A 22,675-nucleotide genomic window follows, 5' to 3' on the forward strand; every position below is an offset into this window, starting at 1 on the left:
ATGTTTATACAAGTCTTACCATTGAAGTCCTTTCAAAATTGCCATAATATTGCATTTTGCTTACCAAGATTTATCTGCATAGATTAATGTGCATTGACATCCATTTTCATTTTATTCAATTTAAGGATCAATGGCAGATATAATCCTGACTCAGTCTCCAGCAGCTCGGTCTGTTCAGCTGGGAGAGACTGTCTCTATCAGCTGTACAGCCAGTGAGAGTGTTTACCACTCCAGTTATAGCAAGAGCTTTCTCAGCTGGTACCTGCAGAAACCTGGTCAGGCTCCTAAACTTCTGATATATGAAGCCACAACTCGCCAGACTGGGATTCCTGATCGTTTCAGTGGGAGTGGATCTGGGACTCAGTTCACACTGAAAATCACTGGAATCCAGGCTGAAGATGCAGGAGATTATTACTGTCAGCAGGGCAGCTACTGGCCGTTCACACAGTGATAGAGAGCCGTACAAAAACCTCCCTCAGTCAGACTGCACAGAGACTCCACTGCTGCAGCCGGGGCACTACTGCAGGTGCTGAGGGGGGAGGCACTGGTCTGAGACAGCAGTACTGCCAACTGGGCTGTAGGGGGCAACAACGAGCCACAGCTCTGAATACACACCTCTCTGTGCTGAAGAGGAGCTGCTCTGTGTCACACACACTGAACCCGTAGCAGAGCTGCAGCTGAACCACACACACTTCTGCACCACAACATCACAGGCATCACACAGTACATCAGCTCACAAGCAGCAATCATCTCCATATTGCTCTGGAGTTCAGACTAATGCAGAGGATGTGTACATTCTCCCAGAGGTAGAATGATTGGGGTTTAAAATGAATTGCTTCCAGAAAAGTTATTATGACTATGTATTCAATACATACATGATAATTTATTATTAATGGTGCATCTATTCTGGTGGAATCCTGGTTTCATCACAGCCGTGCTGGGCTGAATCATAGTATCAGATTTTACTGTTATCTGAGGTATCATTTCTTTCATTTACATAATTATCATTTTAGTAATAATCTGTGAAAAATTGTCATGGTGTAATCATATTGCACAAACAAGTGAATACGAAGCATTTTTCCTACGGCGTTATCCAAGCTTTAATGTATCGAATATTATTATTATTCATCACCGTTTGAGAATTTTACTTCAGACAAAACAGCATGCACATAATTCCATAACAAATTCTCTGATATAAGATTAGAGATTTTTTTAAGTTGACATATATCGAGCAGTTGCACAAGCATCCATCATATTTCAGGCATGGATTCAGTACTGGATTAGTATTACCAGAACACGTTTGATTTCAGTGAGATAAAGTAGCATTGTGTGCATAACATTTTTAAACAGTGGGTATGTAAAGCCAGCAGACATATCTGATTCACACAGGATTAAAATCATGAATACCAGTAAAGCAGTCATGATGGAGTACCTCTCCTTGTTGAGCGGGAGATGAGAGTGATCTGCCTGTGTGACTACAGGACAAGGGGCCTTTCACACACCATACAGACAGTGATTACTGCATCACTCCCTTTGTAAACTCTTTGAGTTAATGCTGTAAAAATGAATGCTAATGATTTAGCTCAAAGATGAAGAATGAGCATGGAATGCGCATTGCTGGTAGCATTATTTATCATGCAATTTAAAATCTGAGAATGAGTGAAATCAGGAAGCATTCAAAATAATTCAGAATTTCACTTTTCATTGATTCCAGATGTATATACTTCAACTGAATTAATCCCAGTGCCTGACTGATGTCTTTGTTGTTTCTTTATGGAAGTTTTGTAGAGTCAATCATAACATGCAAAGTGAATTTATTCAATTCATATTTTACTCAATGATAAGCCATATTCAGCCTGCCTGTCTTCACCAGTTATGCTTATTAAATCAGAAATTACAATGACAAAAATAGTAATATTGAAATTTAAACTGTTAACTGAGTAATAACAGCACGTGTCCCAGCCCTCTATAGACCCACAGCTGTTCACACATCAGAGCTCCTCTAACTGTCTGTGACAGGATTTGTATAGAGGAAGGGGCTTTGCATACCTGTCCTGCCTCACTGCTCCACACACTTTAAGACCCCCAGTACTGATCAGTGACTGTCCAGTCCTTTCACAGACACTGACACAGGCAGCATTATGATGATGTCAAACATTCTACTGCTGGTGATGCTGGGACTCCTTGTACAAGGTGAGAAAAATGCACCGGTAGGGCAACAAAATGCATCCATTTTACTTTGAGATTTTTGTTGTAGTTCACATTTCAGTTTGTGTCCTTTCCTTTTTTCCTTTTTTCACACAAGTGGCAGTCATAGCCTAGTCAAACGTACCAGAATTGAGCACATTGTTTGAAAATATTAATATGCATTGACATCCATTTCCATGTTTTGTGTTTCAGAATCAAAGGCAGATAAAGTTCTGACTCAGGATCCAGCAGCTCAGTCTTTTCAGCTGGGAGAGACTGTCTCTATCAGCTGTACAGCCAGTGAGAGCGTTTACAACGATCTCCACTGGTACCTGCAGAAACCTGGTCAGGCTCCTAAACGTCTGATATCTTATGCCACAACTCGCCAGTCTGGGATTCCTGATCGTTTCAGTGGGAGTGGATCTGACACTCAGTACACACTGAAAATCACTGGAGTCCAGGCTGAAGATGCAGGAGATTATTACTGTCAGCAGGGCACTAGCAGACCGCTCACACAGTGATAGAGAGCCGTACAAAAACCTCCCTCAGTCAGACTGCACAGAGACTGCACTGCTGCAGCTGGGACTACTGCAGGTGCTGAGGGGGGAGGCACTGGTCTGGGACAGCAGTACTGCCAACTGGGCTGTAGGGGGCGACAACGAGCTACATCTCTGAATGCACATCTCTCTGTCCTGAAGAGGAGCTGCTCTGTGTCACACACACTGAGCCCATAGCAGAGCTGCAGCTGAGCCACACACACTTCTGTACCACAACATCACAGGCATCACACAGTACATCAGCTCACAAGCAGAAATCATCTCCATTTTGCTCTTGAGTTCAGACTAATGCAGAGGATGTGTACATTCTCCCAGAGCTGGAATGAGTGGGATTTCAAATTAATTAATCCAGAATGGTATTATGAGTTTGTATTCAATACATACAATATAATTCATGTTATTAATGGTGTTTCTGTTCAAGTGGGATATAGGTTTAACCTCGGCTGTGCTGGACTGAATGATAGTATCAGATTTTTACAGTTCTGTTCACTTGTCTTTCATTATTAATTCTGGATTCAGCTTGCTCTTCCATCATACTTACCTCCATTACATTTCCCATAGACAGTATGTGCTTGCATGTCGGCATAAACATTTTTAAAAATATTTTCTTGGACATATTTTCGTGTAGGTGTGCCACACAGTTACTGCTTCTCCTATCTAATATACTTCTCTGCTTGCACCACCAGTGAATACCTTATGTGGTGACACTGATGAATCAGAAGTTAAAGAATGGACACAACCCACCATTCTCATCAGACTTCTACTAGAAATAATGCAGTATGCAGGCACGTTTGAGAAGTGGAGCTAATTGGATAAAATGTCTCACTTCAGGAAGTTGCTGTTGACAAATGAAGATGACTGAAACCAAAATCAGTGAAGCAATTGAATATATTATAATATAGAATATAATATAATATCTGCAAGTTGTTTTAGCAAGCAAAATGCAGATAGTAAATATGATAAACTTTTGGTTAGAATAAATTTTGTGCTTTAAATATTAATGAAACAAGAACACATTTTTGTTAGTTCATCTTTGTGTTTAAATGTATCCCATAATGTCTTGTTTGTTTCTGTATGGATGGAATACAGCTTTAAGTTCCTCCACACATCTGAAATCGCTAACCTGGGATTCATGCTGACGCAGGTGTGAGGTACAGCCCCCTCCCATTCTCACCTCAGTATAGAAATGAGTCCTCCACCTCCTCTTGTTCAAACATCTGTTTCCGGTGTGGGGGTATTTTGGGCTGAGAAACAGCGAGCTGTGGGTGAGGGGAGTGAAACTGAGATTTGCATACGCGGGGTAGGAGGGGGAGTGAAACTCAGATTTGAATGCGCAGGGCAGGGCAGGCTGGTTCTGCTGGTCCCTCAGTGGGACTGACCCAAACTGGGAACAGGGCGCCGCTGTGCCCAGGTGTCTGGGCCGTCCCCAGGGGCTCAGTGTGAGTCGAGCGCACATCCTGCCGCACAGGACTGCTCTGAGCGCGCTCACACATCACTGCTCCTCTCAGCAGGGCTCCAGAGCTGGGCCTGCCCCTCCCTGACTGATTCTGCATCGCTCACTTCACACACAACCTCTCAGCACTATGGAGCCCACTATAAACACCTGCATTTATTCAATAAGAAACATCCCAAAAAAATAGAGTATCACAATCTGTGTATAATTTAAAATGAAGGACTTTAAGAATGTAGTGGACCCATAATCTTTGCTTAATTACGTTTTTTATTGATATGGTCTTTTTATAATTTCATTTGTTTATAGTACTTCTTGTAATTAATTATAATTATATTGTCCGTGAAAAGAAAACTCAGGTTACATTTCTTACGTGATTTTTCCTAAATTTATATCAAATACGCTGTTCAGATTCAGGAATAAATATCTATTTGCGATTAAACTACTGACTCTTTAAATATTGTTGTTTAATTGTCAGTTTACACATTTTTAATACATATTTTTTCATTGCCATTCATTTGAATTATTGGGTGTGTCGTAAAAATATGTTCAGTGGTCTGAGGATAATTCTGATTTCATCCAAGAATGGGCTGACTTGGTGGAATCATTGAAGACTTTGCACAAAAACAAGAGGATCACCAGGAGCACCAAAGTCTATTTTTAATAATCACAGCCAGTCAAAACAATATCTGTTCAAAGAATCTTTATTATGTAATAGTTGAGTTTGATCTAACAGCTATCGCCAAAATCACACAAACACAAGTAAGGAGGCGTGCGTGTGCAAGTTTGTTGAGCAGCACAAGCAGAGCACATGTGAGACATTAGCAGTAAAAGCTCAGGCTGGAGGAGGGGATTCACACACAGACTGAGCTCAGTGTGTCAGCAGTAAGGGGCAGAGGGGCTGAGAGCAGGACGGGGTAAAAACAGTGAGATCAGAGTGTGTGAGCTGCCCCCCTCCCCCCCCAGGCCTACTCAGAACACTGGTCCCTCCTCAGCGTCTGAGAGGGGGTGGACTGGGACCCCTGCGTGGCCTCGCAGGTCAGCGACTCCGCCTTCTTCCAGGCGTCCGCGCTGAGGGTCAGGGAGCTGCTCCAGCTGTACAGGCCGTCCTGCCCCAGGACCCCCGCGCTCCCGGCCACGCCCGAGCTGACGTCGGCACCGTCCACCTTCCAGCGCAGGGCCCAGTCCGAGGGGAAGCCCCGGTTGGCCAGACACACCAGTGTGGCCTTTCCCTGCTGACTCAGCTCCTCCCGGGAGGGGGGCAGGACTGTGAGGGTGGGGACTGTGTCACCTGGGAGACACGGCAGAGACAATGAGGTCAGACAGTGGACACGCCCCCCCGAACACGAATGCGTAGAGAAGTTATCACTTGTAACTAATTTGGAGTGTCTACAATATAAAGCACATTGACATTATTAAAGGTTCTGTCTGCATGCATTCCATTATTATCATATCGTGTGACGGTAGTACTTAACAATGATAAAATTCTTCACCACAACCAGAACTGCTTCTAGTGCAGTTACTTTCAATTTACTCCACATTTGCAGCTTGAACTGTCGATCATTTCAGTACCATAGACCCAATAAAATACGCAGAATTTCTTGCAAAAGAATGGATACATAATGATGATTACGCTGAAAACCTACAGAATGAACCACATTTTACGAGGTTCCCGTTGTGTTCCTTCACGGGTATGAATTGAACGCGCAATCCGACAGCAAGAAACAATTTTCATAAAACTTTTACATTAAGTTTTCGAAAGAATTACCCATTTCGTAAATATGTTCTTTGCATTGGAAATTCCTTTCTTTTTAATTAAAAAAAAAAATTAAACCAATATACAGTAGACTAGAGAATGTTATGACACCGGACTACAGAACATATGTCTGTAATGTAACAAAATTTTTCATATAATGATGCGATCGTAAATAAAAATTAAAATAAACAAAATCTGAATGAATAAAACGATCGGATTTCATAACCAACACAAACGACAAAGTGTACGTAGGCTATGATCCAACTTCATTTTAAAGTGTGAAAAATAATTAACTCAGATTAAATCATTTAACTTTGTTTATATTTAGTGTTAGGTGGACAACACTATTTCATTCCACATTTCTGAGAAAGAAAGTCGTTTTGCAGACAGAGCCATAAATTACATTCTCCTACAGAGCCGCCGTGATCCCGCCGACGGCAAGGGAGCCAATGCAATTTAATTTAGTTCACCTCAAGCGCAAAATAGCAAAGTTATTGCATTAGGGCCACCTAAACATCAATACGATAAAGACAGACTGTCTGAGGTAAAATGGGCTAGAATAAAAAAGTTTGTTAAATTATTTGACAATCTAACTATAACATTTCTGTTTTTAATTCACGCATCTCCAGAATTACAATTTTGATTCACGACATCGAACGTCGGAAAATTACAGTATATTAAAAAAAGAAGGCAAAAACATCGACAGTGAGGGATGTTGAAGAGAATTACTTACGTCCAACTGACAGTTTTGTGCCGCCACCGAAAGTGACCCACAGTGATACAGACTCATTCACCCGCCGTACAAAAACCTCTCACTCAAGAGACACAGCCGTCCGTTGGTTTTTACGACTTCACGCAGTTTTTCAAATGTATCAACGATTCGCTTGTAAAAAATTTGTTCCGTGTACTTCTATTTGTATGTATCCGACGCAAATGTATCGTGCTCTTTTGAACTTTTCACATGCATATCTTTTATTTCATTTCTAGTTCAACGACTGATTCAGCCGGCAGAAAATACAATGTGGAACGTAAAATGCAAACAACCCGCAGAAACTTAATGTAAAATGAAAGTATCGAAACAGATCGAATCTTCTAATATTTCTGCGGAAAATGTTGAAAAGCCTTGTTTGTATAGCCACTTACTGCCGACTTCCACTTTGGTCCCGCCACCGAAAGTCCTCCACAGTGATTCAGTCTGATTAACTGGCTGCACAAAAACCTGCCTGTTGTGCACACTGTTGAACCGTCAGACATGTGTAGCGCTAGGAAGTCCCCTGCTGGAGAATCGTGGAACGACAATTATGATGATGATCGGAAAGCTGATCGACGCAAGTCGTTACGTTGTCCGAGTCATCAATATGAAATATGTTTCAAAACACATTCCGTGACAAATGCTCTTCGATTCGTAGGAAATGATAAATGATGTGACGGTGACAGGTGTAGCAGCGCGAGATGAGCAGAGGAGCGCTGTCCACCTCCTCTTTGAACGGCGTCATAGATTCTTGCTATTGCCAAACCCCAGAGGAATTCAGGACCAAGGCCAGCTACAATGGAAATTATTCAAGCTCAGATCTCATTTCGAAAACATCTTACAAAGAAAACATTCTTCAGCCAATGGCCACTTTAGCTTCATTTAGAGTTTTTCCTAGATCAGTACCACTGTTACCCCAGAAGTAATAACACTGATATGACAGTGGAAATTATCATCTGGTGCTGAATGCTGATGGTGTTGGTGCTGCCTGTGCCAGCTGCGCAGTGTGAGCTCCCAGATTCAGTGGCTGCGCTGCTCAGCTGGCTGAGAGCTAAATGAGAATTAGCGGCTGCTGGCTGCACGCAGGGAAGAGCAGGATTTTCTGAGCTCTCCAAGACTGATGGAGGAATTACAGATTAGCACAAAAATTAGGAAGAAATTTTATTTAAGACATGGAATAAGTTTTTTTCCATGGATAGCTCTCTCTTCCCAATATTTAAACACAAGCATTTTCATTGCTAGTTGTGAAAATGCACCTGCATTAAATTCAGAGAAAGATGATCTTCTGTGTGATATCAGGGAACATTTTTATTTTGATCTTGTATTTCACTTCTCATTAATTCTGAATGGCTGGACTGTAATGGAATAATTCCCAGTGCCTGACTGATATCCTTTCTGATCTCCAATAAAGAACATGCAATGTGAATTTGTTCAACACACATTTTACTCAATAATAAGTCATATTCAACAACCCTGTCTTCATCAGTTAAAATTCTAAAATAATATGGTAATGCCAAAAATGGTAATATTGATATTTGCGTGTTTAACTAGGTAAAAAAAGCACGTGTCTCAGCCCTCTACAGACCCACTGCTGTTCACACATCAGAGCTCCTCTAACTGTGTGTGACAGGATTTGTATAGAGGAAGGGGCTTTGCATACCTGTCCTGCCTCACTGCTCCACACACATTAAGACCCCCAGCACTGATCAGTGACTGTCCAGTCCTTTCACAGACACTGACACAGGCAGAGTTATGATGATGTCAGTCTATCTACTGCTGGTGATGCTTGGACTCCTTGCACAGGGTAAGAAAGATGGATCAAATTTAACTTGGAATTTTGGTGGTAGTTCACATTTTCTTTGCTTACTTAAAAAAACAATTATTATTTTTAACAAGAGTTACCAGTGTTGTCAAAATTGCGAGAATATTGCATGTTACTTACAAAGATTTATCTGCATAGACTAATGTGAATTGACATCAATTTTCATTTTCTTCTTTTTCAGGATCAATGGCAGATATAGTCCTGACTCAGGATCCAGCAGCTCTGTCTTTTCAGCAGGGAGACACTGTCTCTCTCAGCTGTACAGGCAGTGAGGTTTTGAGGAAATATCTCCACTGGTACATGCAGAAACCTGGTCAGGCTCCTAAACTTCTGATTTATAAAGACACAAATCGCCACACTGGGATTCCTGATCGTTTCAGTGGGAGTATATCTGGGACTCAGTACACACTGAAAATCACTGGAGTCCAGAGTGAAGATGCAGGAGATTATTACTGTCAGAGTGCATATGAAATCAGTGGTAGCGTGGTGTTCACACAGTGATAGAGAGCCGTACAAAAACCTCCCTCAGTCAGACTGCACAGAGACTGCACTGCTGCAGCTGGGACCTACTGCAGGTGCTGAGGGGGGAGTCACTAGGCTGTGACCCCAAGGGGCTCTGCTCAAATTCAGAGCTGTTTTGTGCATTAATAATTTTCCTATTCTAATATTTAATACCATTTCTTTAAATGTTAATGTGAGCACATCCAAAACCTTCCTGTTAAGATCCATTTAATTTTTATGAGCATAATCCTTTCATTGAAGGAATACACTTGAGATACTGGCACTTATGCACTTGAGATATCAGTACTTTGTAAACACAAGGAAAAGATGCACAGATTTAACTAAAGACTGGAGTGGTGAATTGCTATTCGATTACATTTACTTGACCAGAGGTGAGACTCAACACACACAAGTGAAATATCTTGAATGTAGTGTTGTTGTCTGTTTTTTTTCATATTTGAGGTTTTTCCAGGGGTAAATTATAATTAATGATCTAAACATATCTTTTGCACACTGGTCAATGTTACCTTAATTTTGATGATGAGACCCAGAAACATTCTAGGATAATTCCTTTCCCGTAGTTGCACAGGCTCTTTGGAAATGAATACCGAATTCCAATGAGCTACCGGCTACAGGGCATTCAGAGATGAGAGTGACTCTCACACCCCCCAGCAGTGTTCCTCCTGCTCTTTCCCAAACTCCAAACTCAGCTCCATCTTCTGCACTGACTTCACTTTCACCCTTGGCTGTGGAAAAAACTGATACATCATAGGAAATCTCGCTCATTCCTTTGCATGGATGTGCAGTAGGTGTGATCAAAAGCATTGTTCTTAAGTATCGCTATGATTTACAATAGGAGGAATTTTCATGCTTACTGAAGACTAATTTCAGTTCAATTTTGGCCAAATTTGAATAAGTAATGCAGGATTAATCCTGTGCTTCCTTCTAACTTTTCAAGTAATCAGCATTCTATGGCTGGAGGGGACACCACTATGGGATGTGCTTCTATGCAAGGCACAAGCTGCCATTACAATGTGTGACCACAGGGAGGAGACAGAGAGTGCTGTTTTGCTCCTGATATAAAAGCAATGCAATATAATGAGGGAGAGGAAACTACAGGGCCCTGGTTTATAAAGCAGGATTACTGAGTTTGCCGGGTAAGTGCGCTGAGTAAAACCCGGAACCATCCAAAATATGGCACATGGACTGAAGTAAAAAGAGCTGCTCCAGGGTTTACTCAGGACCGATATCCAGTTAATTCAGTGACCCTGCTTTGTGTAAAAAAACCCCCAGGCTGGTATATCATGTAGACCCCCCCCCCCCCCCCTACATGTAACTGAGTGATCTGCAGTGGGGTAAGAGAAGTGGTCGCTGGGGAAATGTGCATTGTGGGAGACGTAGTTTCTCTCTGCTTTCACGGAAGTGGTGTGGGGCATTGAATAAATGGGCATTGAAGGGAAGACTCAATGAATATGATATCAGATAGAAAAAAGAAATCAGAGATAAAACAATGTGCATAGTGACAAAAGGAAAAGCTCACTTTGACAATGTTTTAGTTCACATTCTTTTCACCAGAATATACGACATTTGAATCCTTTCCTGTGCATGCATGATATCACGGAATTTCTTATTTTGGACACCAAAATATCTATGAGAACAAACAATACAAAAATTTATTAAATACACATTTTATTAAATGTTAGTCAATATGCTGAAACTCCTGTCCATTTATGGATCCAAGAAAGTGCTGCCTAATTTCAGAAATAATTCACTTAATGCACACTAAATATGTTGTCTGTGTAAAAACATCAGTGAATAGAGCACGTGTCCCAACCCTCTATAGGCCCACTACTGTTCACACATCAGAGCTCCTCTAACTGTGTGTGACAGGATTTGTATAGAGGAAGGGGCTTTGCATACCTGTCCTGCCTCACTGCTCCACACACTTTAAGACCCCCAGTGCTAATCAGTGACTGTCCAGTCCTTTCACAACCACTGACACAGGCAGCGTTATGATGATGTCACATTTTCTACTGCTGGTGATGCTGGGACTCCTTGTCCAGGGTGAGAAAAATTGATCCATGTTAACTTTGGATTTTGCTTGTGTTTTATTTTTTCATTGCTTACTTTTCAAAACATAGCTGTTGTCATAATAGTGCCATTCTAGTCTAATTATTGCCAGATTATTGCATTGTGTTTGACAATATTAATGTACATTGACATTAATTTCCATTTTTTGTATTTCAGAATCAATGGCAGATATAATCCTGACTCAGTCTCCAGCAGCTCGGTCTGTTCAGCTGGGAGAGACTGTCTCTATCAGCTGTGCAGCCAGTCAGAGTCTGAGCAGCTATCTCCACTGGTACCTGCACAAACCTGGTCAGGCACCTAAACTTCTGATTTATATTGCCACAACTCGCCAGACTGGGATTCCTGAACGTTTCAGTGGGAGTGGATCTGAGACTCAGTACACACTGAAAATCACTGGAGTCCAGGCTGAAGATGCAGGAGATTATTACTGTCAGCAGGGCTATGGCAGGCCATTCACACAGTGTTAGAGAGCCGTACAAAAACCTCCCTCAGTCAGACTGCACAGAGACTGCACTGCTGCAGCTGGGACCTACTGCAGGTGTTGAGGGGGGAGGCACCGATCTGGAACACTGAGCAATGGGAGATTAGTATAAATATATTCATACTTTCAAATCAAAACAATTACCAAAGATATTAATATATTTCAGAGTATCCAAACTTTAAATCATGAATGTAATGTTGAATAATTTCCAGTAACTATGCTTCATAATCTCTCCTTGGCCAACAGACATGTGTTGTTCTGAAGCAGTGCTCTGACATAAAATATAACATTTCTAAACTCTTTGATAGTTAATGATTTTAACGCAGGATGGCACAGAGCCCAGCAGCAGTGAACTGCAGGCAGTCCAGCACAGTGGAGTCGCTCAGTCCGGAGCTCTCCCAGCACACCTTACACAGGCTGCTGCTACACAGCCTGACCAATCAGAGAGCTCCACTGCTGCTTCTGATCCGATCCTCCAACCCCGTAATAAAGGAGCACAAGCTACAGTCTGACAGCACCGCTGACCAATCCGGTGAGCCGCTGTGCAGAAGGGATCATATCATTATCTGTGAGGTCACCACAGGAGAGAGGGAGGGACTCCTTCAGCTCAGTCATCCCTTTCTCTCTGAGGAAAAGCGATTCCTCTGGGTGACTGTGTGCCTGCAGTCTGCCTGTGCCAGCTGCGCAGTGTGAGCTCCCAGATTCAGTGGCTGCGCTGCTCAGCTGGCTGAGAGCTAAATGAGAATTAGGGGCTGCTGGCTGCACACGGGGAAGAGCAGGATTTTCTGAGCTCTTCAGGACTGATGGAGGAATTACAGTTCAGCACCTATATGAGGGTAAATCTTCGTTTGAAACATGAAATACATTTTTGTAAGGTTAAGTCAGTTTTTCCAATATTTAAACACAAGTATCTTCATTGCTTGTATTTTAAAATGCAACTCCATTAAATTCAAAGAAAGAAGGTCTTCTGAGAGACATCAGGGAATATTAAAAATCATATTGTATTGCACTTTTCATACATTTTAGATTGATATACTGCACCAGAATTATTCCCTGCACCTGACAGATGTCTTTGACTTTCCAAACTGCCATGAAGAAACTACAATCATGACATGCAACGTGAATTTATTCAACACATATGTTACGCAATGATATGCCATATTCAGCCTGCCTGTCTTCACCAGTTATGCTTATAAAATCAGAAATTACAAAGCCAATAATAGTAATGTTGACATTTAAACATTTAACAGGGTAAAAACAGCGCATGTCCCAGCCCTCTACAGACCCACTGCTGTTCACACATCAGAGCTCCTGTAACTGTGTGTGACAGGATTTGTATAGAGGAAGAGGCTTTGCATACCTGTCCTGCCTCACTGCTCCATACACTTTAAGACCCCCAGTGCTGATCAGTGACTGTCCAGTCCTTTCACAGACACTGACACAGGCATCATTACGATGATGTCATACTTTCTACTGCTGGTGATGCTGGGACTCCTTGTACAGGGTAAGAACATTTGGCATTTTTTCAAGTCAAATTCACAAAAATAATTCAGAATAAATTGACAATATATATCTGCATTGAATTCCATTTCCATTTTCTTCTTTTTCAGGATCAATGGCAGATAAAGTTCTGACTCAGGTTCCAGCAGCTCAGTCTTTTCAGCAGGGAGACACTGTCTCTCTCAGCTGTACAGCCAGTGAGAGTGTGAGCAGCTATCTAAACTGGTACCTGCAGAAACCTGGTCAGGCTCCTAAACTTCTGATTTATCAGGCCACAACTCGCCAGACTGGGATTCCTGATCGTTTCAGTGGGAGTGGATTTGGGACTCAGTTCACACTGAAAATCACTGGAGTCCAGGCTGAAGATGCAGGAGATTATTACTGTCAGCAGTGCAACAGCTGGCCGCTCACACAGTGTTAGAGAGCCGTACAAAAACCTCCCTCAGTCAGACTGCACAGAGACTGCACTGCTGCAGCTGGGACCTACTGCAGGTGCTGAGGGGGGAGGCACTGATCTGGGACAGCAGTACTGCCAGCTGGGCTGTAGGGGGCCCATATTGCTCTTGAGTTCAGACTATTGCAGAGGATGTGTACAATCTCCCACAGGTGGAATTAGCTGGGTTTCAAATGAATTGCTTCCAGAAAAGATATTATGACTATGTATTCAATACATACATGATAATGTATTATTAAAGGTGCATCTGTTCTGGTGGATTCTTGTATTCATCGCAGCTGTTCTGGACTGAATCACAGTATCAGATTTTATTGTTTTCTGAGATATCATTTTTTTGTTTTCCCTGATCATCATTTTTGTGATAATCAGTGAAAATGGTCATGGTGCAATTGTGTCACTCAAGCGAGTGATTACAAATCATATTTCCTTCGGTGTTTACCAAGAATTAAAGTAGCAAATATCATTATTATTTATCATCATTAAAGCATTTTACTTTATACAAAACAACCTGAATCAAATTCCATGACAAAGTCACATGACATGAAATTAGGGATTTTTAAATGTGAGCTACATTGAGAAGTTGCACATGCATCTCTTATAATTAAGGCATGGATTCAGTGCTGGATTAGAATTACCAGAACACATTTGCATTCCGTGAGAAAATGTAGCATTGTGTGCAAAAAAGTTTTAAACAGCAGGTAAGTAAAACCAGCAAACATGTCTGATTCACACAGGATTAAAATCATGAATACCAGTAAAGCAGTCACTCTGGAGTACCTCACCTTGTTCAGCAGGAGATGAGCATGATCTGCCTGTGTGACTACAGGACACATAAGGGGCCTTTCACACACCATACAGACAGTGATTACTGCATCACTCCCTTTGTAAACCATTGAGTTACGGCTGTAATTTAGTAAAATAAATGTAATGATTAAGCTCAAAGATGAAGGATGAACTTGAAATGTGCATTGATGGTAGCTTTATTTATCATGCAATTTACAAACTGAGAATGTGTGAATTCAGTGAACAGTCATAAGAATATTGCATTTCACTTTTCATTAATTCCAAATGGATGGACTGCAACTGAATAATTCCCTGCGCCTGACTGATGTCTTTGACTTTCCAAACTCCCATGAAGAAACTGCAATCATAACATGCAACTTGAATTTATTCAACACATATTTCACTCAATGATAAGTCATATTCAGCCAGCCTGTCTTCATCAGTTAAACTTCTAAACTCATACAGTACAATGCCAAAAATAGTATTATTGATATTTGAGTGTTTAACTGGGTAAAAACAGCACATGTCCCAGCCCTCAGTAGACCCACTGCTGTTCACACATCAGAGCTCCTCTAACTGTGTGTGACAGGATTTGTATAGAGGAAGGGGCTTTGCATACCTGTCCTGCCTCACTGCTCCACACACTTTAAGACCCCCAGTGCTGATCAGTGACTGTCCAGTCCATTCACAGACACTGACACAGGCAGCATTATGATGATGTCAAGCTTTCTACTGCTGGTGATGCTGGGACTCCTTGTACAGGGTGAGAAAGATGGATCCATTTTAATTTGGGATTTTGGTTATAGTTCACTTTTTCTTTTCTTACTTCTCAAAACATAATTTTTTTTACAAAAGTTGCCGTCATTGTCCTCTCATAATTACCAGAATATTACTGGTTAATTACCAATATTAATCTGAATTGATTAATGTCCATTGATATCCATTCAAATTATTTTCTATTTCAGGATCAATGGCAGATATAGTCCTGACTCAGTCTCCGGCAGCTCAGTCTATTCAGCCTGGAGACACTGTCTCTATCAGCTGTACAGCCAGTCAGAGTGTGAGCGTCTTTCTCGGCTGGTACCTGCAGAAACCTGGTCAGACTCCTAAACTTCTGATTCATGATGCCACAAATCGCCACACTGGCATTCCTGATCGTTTCAGTGGGAGTGGATCTGGGACTCAGTTAACACTGACAATCACTGGAGTCCTGGCTGAAGATGCAGGAGATTATTACTGTCAGCAGCGCAGCAGCTGGCCGCTCACACAGTGATAGAGAGTCGTACAAAAACCTCCCTCAGTCAGACTGCACAGAGACTGCACTGCTGCAGCTGGGACCTACTGCAGGTGCTGAGGGGGGAGGCACTGATCTGCAACACTGAGCTGTGGTGGATTATTATTAAAATGTTTATATTCTCAAATCAAAACAATTACCATATATTTTAATATGTTTCAGAGAATCCAAACTATTAATTAGGAATACAATGTTGAAGAATATTCAAGGACTTCTCTTTATCTCACCCTGGCCAATAGACATGTGTTGTTCTGAAGCAGTGCACTGACATAAAATATCACATTTCTAAATGAATTAATACTTAATGAGTTTAACACAGGATGGCACAGAGCCCAGCAGCAGTGAACTGCAGGCAGTCCAGCACAGTGGAGTCGCTCAGTCCAGAGCTCTCCCAGCACACCTTACACAGGCTGCTGTTACACACCCTGACCAATCAGAGAGCTCCACTGCTGCTTCTGATCCAATCCTCCAACCCCATAATAAAGGAGCACAAGCTACAGTCTGACAGCACCGCTGACCAATCCGGTGAGCCGCTGTGCAGAAGGGATCATATTATTATCTGTGAGGTCACCACAGGAGGGAGGGAGGGACTCCTTCAGCTCAGTCGTCCCTTTCTCTCTGAGGAAAAGCGATTCCTCTGGGTGACTGTGTGCCTGCAGTCTGCCTGTGCCAGCTGCGCAGTGTGAGCTCCCAGATTCAGTGGCTGCGCTGCTCAGCTGGCTGAGAGCTAAATGAGAATTAGCGGCTGCTGGCTGCACACGGGGAAGAGCAGGATTTTTTGAGCTCTTCAGGACTGATGGAAGAATTACAGTCTTGGACAAAAATGAGGATGAATCTTTGTTTAAAACATGGAATGCATTTTTGTAAGGTTAAATTGGTGTTCCCAATATTTACATACAAATATCTTCATTCCTAGTATTCAAAATACAACGGCATGAAATACAGAAAAAGATGGTCTTCTGAGTGAAATCACGGAATATTAAAAATAATATTGTATTGCACTTTTCATAAATGTTCGATGGATACACAGCAACTGAATTTTTCGCTGCGCCTGAGTGATGTCCCTGACTTTCCAAATTCCCATAAAGAAACAAATAATAACATGCAACGTGAATTCATTCAACACATATTTCGCACAATGATAAGCCATATTCAGCCTGCCTGTCTTCACCAGTTATGCTCATATAATCAGAAATTAAAAAGCCAAAAATAGTGAGATTTACATTTAAACTGTTAAATGAGTAATAACAGCACGTGTCCCAGCCCCCTACAGACCCACTGCTGTTCACACATCAGAGCTCCTCTAACTGTGAGTGACAGGATTTGTATAGAGAAAGGGGCTTTGCATACCTGTCCTGCCTCACTGCTCCACACACTTTAAGACGCCCAGGACTGATCAGTGGCCGTCCAGTCCTTTTCACAGACACTGACATAGGCAGAGCTATGATGATGTCATACTTTGTACTGCTGGTGATGCTGGGACTCCTTATACAGGGTAAGAAAGATGGATCCATTTTAACTTGGAATTTTGGTTGTAGTTCACATTTTCTTTGCTTACTTTAAAAAACAAAAAAATTATTTTTAACAAGAGTTACCAGTGTTGTCGAAATTTCCAGAATATTGCGTATTACTTAAGAAGATTTATCCGCATAGATTAATGTGCATTGACATCCATTTTCATTTTTTTCTATTTCAGGATCAAAGGCAGATACAGTCCTGACTCAGTCTCCAGGAGCTCGGTCTTTTCAGCAGGGAGACACTGTCTCTATCAGCTGTACAGCCAGTGAGGATTTGAGCAACTGGCTCCAGTGGTACCTGCAGAAACCTGGCCAGGCTCCTAAACTTCTGATTCATGATGGCAATCGCCAGTCTGGGATTCCTGATCGTTTCAGTGGGAGTGGATCTGGGACTCAGTTCACACTGAAAATCACTGGAGTACAGGCTGAAGATGCAGGAGATTATTACTGTATGCAGGACGAGAGCTGGCCGCTCACACAGTGATAGAGAGCCGTACAAAAACCTCCCTCAGTCAGACTGCACAGAGACTGCACTGCTGCAGCTGGGACCTACTGCAGGTGCTGAGGGGGGAGGCACTGATCTGGATCACTGAGCTGTGGTGGATTATTATAAAAATAGTAATACTCTCAAATCAAAACAATTACGATATATTTTAATATATTTCAGAGTATCCAAACTTTTAATTAGGAATACAATGTCGAAGAATTTCCAATCACTTTGATTTATATCATTCCTTGGCCAATAGACATGTGTTGTTCTGAAGTGTTGCTTTGACATAAAATATCACATTTCGAAATTAATTAATAGTTAATGAGTTTAACACAGGATGGCACAGAGCCCAGCAGCAGTGAACTGCAGGCAGTCCAGCACAGTGGAGTCACTCAGTCCAGAGCTCTCCCAGCACACCTTACACAGGCTGCTGCTACACAGCCTGACCAATCAGAGAGCTCCACTGCTGCTTCTGATCCCATCCTCCAACCCCGTAATAAAGGAGCACAAGCTACAGTCTGACAGCTCTGCTGACCAATCCGGTGAGCCGCTGTGCAGAAGGGATCATATCATTATCTGTGAGGTCACCACAGGAGGGAGGGAGGGACTCCTTCAGCTCAGTCGTCCCTTTCTCTCTGAGGAAAAGCGATTCCTCTGGGTGACTGTGTGCCTGCAGTCTGCCTGTGCCAGCTGCGCAGTGTGAGCTCCCAGATTCAGTGGCTGCGCTGCTCAGCTGGCTGAGAGCTAAATGAGAATTAGCGGCTGCTGGCTGCACACGGGGAAGAGCAGGATATTTTGGGCTCTCCAGGACTGATGGAGGAATTACAGTTCAGCACCTATATGTGGATAAATCTTCGTTTGAAACATGAAATACATTTTTGTAAGGTTAAGTTGGTGTTAACAATATTTACATACACGCATCTTCATTCCTAGTTGTCAAAATGCAACTGCATTAAATTCATAAAAGAAAGATGGTCTTCTGAGTGAAATCAGGGAATATTAAAATTAATATTGTATTTCATTTTTCATAAATTTTAGATGGATATACTGTGACTGAATTATTCCCTGTGCCACACTCATGTCTTTGACTTTCCAAACTCCAATAAAGAAATTACAATCATGAGATGCAATGTGAATCTATTCAACACATATTTTACACAATGATAAGTCATATTCAGCCTGCCAGTCTTCACCACTTATGCTTATAAAATCATACATAACAAAGCCAAAAATAGTCATATTGACATTTGAATGCATGACTGGGTAAAAACATCAGTGAATAGAGCACGTGTCCCAACCCTCTATAGCCCCACTACTGTTCACACATCAGAGCTCCTCTAACTGTGTGTGACAGGATTTGTATAGAGGAAGGGGCTTTGCATACCTGTCCTGCCTCACTGCTCCACACACTTTAAGACCCCCAGTACTGATCAGTGACTGTCCAGTCCTTTCACAGCCACTGACACAGGCAGCATTATGATGAAGTCAGTCTATCTACTGCTGGTGATGCTTGGACTCCTTGCACAGGGTAAGAATGATGGATCCATTTTAACTTTGGAAATTTGGTTATAGTTCACAGTTTCTTTGCTTACTTAAAAAAAAAAAAATTATTTACCAGTTACCAGTGTTGTCAAAATTGCCAGAATATTGCATGTTGCTTACAAATATTTATCTGCATAGATCAATGTGCATTGACATCCATTCTCATTTTCTTCTTTTTCAGGATCAAAGGCAGATAAAGTTCTGACTCAGGATCCAGCAGCTCGGTCTGTTCAGCAGGGAGAGACTGTCTCTATCAGCTGTACAGCCAGTGAGAGTGTGAGCGACTACCTCCACTGGTACCTGCAGAAACCTGGTCAGGCTCCTAAACTTCTGATTTATCGGGCCACAACTCGACAGTCTGGGATTCCTGATCGTTTCAGTGGGAGTGGATCTGAGACTCAGTTCACACTGAAAATCACTGGAGTCCAGGCTGAAGATGCAGGAGATTATGACTGTCAGCACAGCTATACGCCGCTCACACAGTGATAGAGAGCTGTACAAAAACCTCCCTCAGTCAGACTACACAGAGACTGCACTGCTGCAGCTGGGACCTACTGCAGGTGCTGAGGGGGGAGGCACAGGTCTGTGACCTAGAGTGGCTCTGCTCAAATTCTGAGCAGATTTGTGCATTAATAACTATCATAATCTAATATTTTATACAATTGCTTTAAATGCTAATGTGAGCAGATCAAATACCTTCCTCTTAAAATCCATTTTAATTTATATAAGCATAAACCTTTCATTAACAGAATACACTTGGGATAATGGAGCTTATACGCTTGAGATATCGGTACTTTGTAAACACAAGGACAACATGCACAGATTTAAGAATAGACTGGAGTGTTGAATTGCTATTAAATTACATTTACTGGACCAGAGGTGGGACTCAACATGCACAAGTGAAATATGTTGAATGTAATACTTTTTTTTTTTTTTTTAATATTTGAGATTTTTCCAGGCGTAAATTATAATTAAGGATCTAAACAGATTTTTTGCACACTGGTCAATGTTACCTTAATTTTGATGATGAGACCCAGAAACATTCTAGGATAATTCCTTTCCTGTAGTTGCACAGGATCTTTGGAAATTAATACCGAATTCCAATGAGCTACCGGCTACAGGGCATTCAGAGATGAGAGTGACTCTCACACCCCCCAGCAGTGTTCCTCCTGCTCTTTCCCAAACTCCAAACTCAGCTCTATCTTCTGCACTGATTTCACTTTCACCCTTGGCTGTAAAAAAAACTGATACATCATAGGAAATCTCATTCATTCATTTGCATGGATGTAGGTGTGAGCAAAAGCATTGTTCTTAAGTATCGCAATGGATTACAATAGGAGGAATTTTCATGCTGACTGAAGACTAATTTAAGTTCAATTTTGGCCAAATCTGAATAGGTAATGCAGGACTGACCCTGTGCTCCCTACCAAACATTCAAGTAATCAACATTCTGTGGATGTAGGACGGAGTGTAGCACAGTGGGTAAGGAACTAGACTTGTAACCGATAGGTCGCAGGTTCGATTCCCGGGTAGGACACTGCCGTTGTACCCTTGAGCAAGGTACTTAACCTGCATTGCTTCAGTATATATCCAGCTGTATAAATGGATACAATGTAAAATGCTTTGTAAAAAAGTTGTGTAAGTCGCTCTGGATAAGAGCGTCTGCTAAATGCCTGTAATGTAATGTAATGTAATGAAGAGGACACCACTATGGGATGAGCTTCTATGCATGACACAAGCTGCCATTACAATGTGTGACCACAGGGAGGAGACAGAGAGTGCTGTTTTGCTCCTATAGAAGCACTGCAGTATAATGAGGGAGAGGAAACTACAGGGCCCTGGTTCATAAAGCAGGATTACTGAGTTTGCCGGCTAAGTGCGCTGAGTAAAACCCGGAACCGTCCAAAATATGGCACATGGACTGAAGTAAAAAGAGCTGCTCCAGGGTTTACTCAGGACCGATATCCAGTTAATTCAGTGACCCTGCTTTGTTTAAAAAACCCCCAGGCTGATATAACATGGAGACCTAACCGGTGCAGTTTGAAGCAGCCCCACAATGGAGTAGTCTGTCTATATATGCTGAACAGGATGGACAGCCCCCCCCCCCATACATGTAACTGAGTGATCTGCAGTGAGGGAAAAGAAGTGGTTGCTGGGAAAATGTGCATTGTGGGAGATGTATTTTCCCTGTGCTTTCACAAAAGTGATGCGAGGCATTGAATAAATGAATATGTATGCATGACATAATGAATATGATATCAGATAGTAAAAAAGAAATTAGAGATGAAACAATGTTCATAGTGACAAAAGGAAAAGCTGACTTAAACAATGTTTTAGTTCACGTTCATTTCAAAAGAATATACATTAGAATCCTATCCCGTGCATGCATTATATCACAGAATTTCTTATTTCTGACACCAAAATATATCAACACAAACAATACAGAAATGTATTAAATACAAATATTCTGGTAAATTAGTCAATAAGCTGACACTCCTGGCCATTTATGGATCTATAAAAATGTAATCTAATTTCAGAAATAATTCACTTAATACACACAATAAATATGTTGTCTGGGTAAAAACATCAGTAAATTGAGCATGTGTGCCAGCCCTGTTCACACATCAGAGCTCCTCTAACTGTGTGTGACAGGATTTGTATAGAGGAAGGGGCTTTGCATACATGTCCTGCCTCACTGCTCCACACACTTTAAGACCCCCAGCACTGATCAGTGACTGTCCAGTCCTTTCACAGACACTGACACAGTCAGCGTTATGATGATGTCATACTTTCTACTGCTGGTGATGCTGGGACTCCTTCTGCAGGGTGAGAACGATGGATCCATTTTTACTTGAGATTGTAAAGTTCTCCTCTTCTTTGTTTACTTTTTCACAACACAACATTTTTACAACAATTGGCATTTTGTCTAGTCAAATTCACAAAATAATTGTGTATAAATCAACAATTTTTATCTGCATTGACATCCATTTCCATGTTTTGTATTTCAGGAACAATGGCAGATATAGTCGTGACTCAGTCTCCAGCAGCTCGGTCTGTTCAGCATGGAGACACTGTCTCTATCAGCTGTATAGCCAGTGAGAGTGTTTACAGCTATCTCAGCTGGTACCTGCAGAAACCTGGTCAGGCTCCTAAACTTCTGATTTATGGTGCCACAAATGGCCAGACTGGGATTCCTGATCGTTTCAGTGGGAGTGGATCTGGGACTCAGTACACACTGAAAATCACTGGAGTCCAGGCTGAAGATGCAGGAGATTATTACTGTCAGCAGGGCTTGAGCGAACCGTTCACACAGTGATAGAGAGCCGTACAAAAACCTCCCTCAGTCAGACTGCACAGAGACTGCACTGCTGCAGCTGGGACTACTGCAGGTGCTGAGGGGGGAGTCACTGATCTGGGACAGCAGTACTGCCAACTGGGCTGTAGGGGGCAACAACGAGCCACAGCCCTGAATGCACACCTCTCTGTGCTGAAGAGTAGC

The 22,675-nt window shown here is 42.0% G+C and overlaps 2 gene segments (V, D, J or C); one reads left to right on the top strand and one right to left on the bottom strand.

Annotated features, from left to right (window-relative positions):
- Positions 1-4,880: 4,880 nt before the first annotated feature.
- Positions 4,881-7,196, bottom strand: LOC118221705 (the record flags this gene model as incomplete). The annotated part of the segment is given in 2 exon segments: positions 4,881-5,485; positions 7,094-7,196. Coding segments are annotated over 2 exon segments (426 nt in total), but the record flags the coding sequence as incomplete, so codon positions are not given.
- Positions 7,197-12,997: 5,801 nt separating this feature from the next.
- Positions 12,998-19,722, top strand: LOC118220302. The segment is given in 2 exon segments: positions 12,998-13,100; positions 19,358-19,722. Coding segments are annotated over 2 exon segments (354 nt in total).
- The last annotated feature ends 2,953 nt before the right edge of the window (positions 19,723-22,675 follow it).

Source organism: Anguilla anguilla, chromosome 2 (assembly GCF_013347855.1).
Source record: "Anguilla anguilla isolate fAngAng1 chromosome 2, fAngAng1.pri, whole genome shotgun sequence".
NCBI lineage: Eukaryota > Metazoa > Chordata > Actinopteri > Anguilliformes > Anguillidae > Anguilla > Anguilla anguilla.